This window comes from Lottia gigantea (assembly GCF_000327385.1).
Source record: "Lottia gigantea unplaced genomic scaffold LOTGIsca_1353, whole genome shotgun sequence".
NCBI lineage: Eukaryota > Metazoa > Mollusca > Gastropoda > Lottiidae > Lottia > Lottia gigantea.
Window position 1 is genome coordinate 413 of NW_008707535.1, and position 2,111 is coordinate 2,523.

At 30.1% G+C, this 2,111-nt stretch overlaps 1 protein-coding gene across 1 annotated transcript in view; it reads right to left on the reverse strand.

The window, feature by feature from the left end:
* Positions 1-291: 291 nt before the first annotated feature.
* Positions 292-2,111, reverse strand: part of LOTGIDRAFT_176442 (hypothetical protein) — a gene marked incomplete at both ends in the record, with an annotated part of 7,826 nt that continues 6,006 nt past the window's right edge. The window contains 3 exons of the mRNA XM_009049422.1: positions 292-664; positions 1,449-1,570; positions 1,709-1,778. Coding sequence (XP_009047670.1) covers positions 292-664; positions 1,449-1,570; positions 1,709-1,778 — 565 coding nt within the window. The remainder of the gene's footprint in view (positions 665-1,448; positions 1,571-1,708; positions 1,779-2,111) is intronic.

The window sequence follows — 2,111 nt, forward strand, 5'->3', positions numbered from 1 at the left end:
ATTCATGGACAAAATGAGAAGTCTATCATACCAGGTGTTTTCACACCAAGCTACATTTGATAGTGAAGATTGTCTTGTTGTATTGAAAGATACTTAACTGAATTGTAGAAATACTGTTAAATTTATCCAGTGTATTACTGATTGTTGTTAAAAACTTATAATACGAGTGATATTGTAGGGATAAAATCATGACCGCTCGAAGTTCAAGTAAGCTCAGAATCAGAACTAAACTCTAACACTGAATGGCACTCACGAATCGAAGAAGACACATACGATAAGCTCGTAGAATAATTAAAATTTTATTATGAATCCATCAGGACTACCAATATCATACCGAAGTCCGATAGAATAGTCTATTTTTTCAAATGGTTTATGTTTAGGTCGTGATTTGGGTGTTGGTTGGGTATAGGTACAATCTAGGCCAGATGGAATGTTCGGTTTACCAAACAATGTAACTGTAGCACACTGTGTTTTCTGATCTATTATATTATACGTTGTTTTGATCATGCCATCAACAGAGTACACAAACGTGGCGTTTTCATTGGGAAATCCCCGAATTGTGACAGCCAGCGAATTGGCATCATTCCAGAATTTGAAAATACGTTGTTGAGACATTGGAACAAACTTGTTGATTTCACCGTAAATTACTATCTTCGAATTATTTCTGAAAGAAATAGTTAACCATGTGTGACATAAATAAATAGTAATAATTATACATACCCGACATAAAGAACAGGACTGGTATAATATAAACAGTAATTATTATACATACCCGACATAAAGAACAGGACTGGTATAATATAAACAGTAATAATTATACATACCCGATATAAAGAACAGGACTGGTATAATATAAACAGTAATAATTATACATACCTAACATAAAGAACAGGACTGGTATAATATAAACAGTAATAATTATACATACCCAACATAAAGAACAGGACTGGTATAATATAAACAGTAATGATTATACATACCCGACATAAAGAACAGGACTGGTATAATATAAACAGTAATAATTTTACATACCCGACATAAAGAACAGGAATGGTATAATATAAACAGTAATAATTATACATACATACCATAAAGAACAGGACTGGTATAATATAAACAGTAATAATTATACATACCCGACATGAAGAACAGGACTGGTATAATATAAACAGTAATAATTATACATACCCGACATAAATAACATGACTGGTATAATATAAACAGTAATAATTATACATACCCAACATAAAGAACAGGGCTGGTATAATATAAACAGTAATAATTATACATACCCGACATAAAGAACAGGACTGGTATAATATAAACAGTAATAATTATACATACCCGACATAAAGAACAGAACTGGTATAATACAAATAGTAATAATTATACATACCTAACATAAAGAACAGGACTGGTATAATATAAACAGTAATAATTATACATACCTTCCATAAAGAACAGGACTGGTATAATATAAACAGTAATGCTTATACATACCCGACATAAAGAACGGGACTGGTATAATGTAAACAGTAATAATTATACATACCCGACATAAAGAACAGGACTGGTATAATATAACCAATAATAATTATACATACCTAACATAAAGAACAGGACTGGTATAATATAAACAGTAATAATTATACATACCCAACATAAAGAACAGGACTGGTATAATATAAACAGTAATAATTATACATACCCAACATAAAGAACAGGACTGGTATAATATAAACAGTAATAATTTTACATACCCGACATAAAGAACAGGACTGGTATAATATAAACAGTAATAATTATACATACCCGACATGAAGAACAGGACTGGTATAATATAAACAGTAATAATTATACATACCCGACATAAAGAACATGACTGGTATAATATAAACAGTAATAATTATACATACCCGACATAAAGAACAGGACTGGTATAATATAAACAGTAATAATTATACATACCCGACATAAAGAACAGGACTGGTATAATATAAACAGTAATAATTATACATACCCGACATAAAGAACAGGACTGGTATAATATAAACAGTAATAATTATACATACCCAACATAAAGAACAGGACTGGTATAATATAAACAGTAA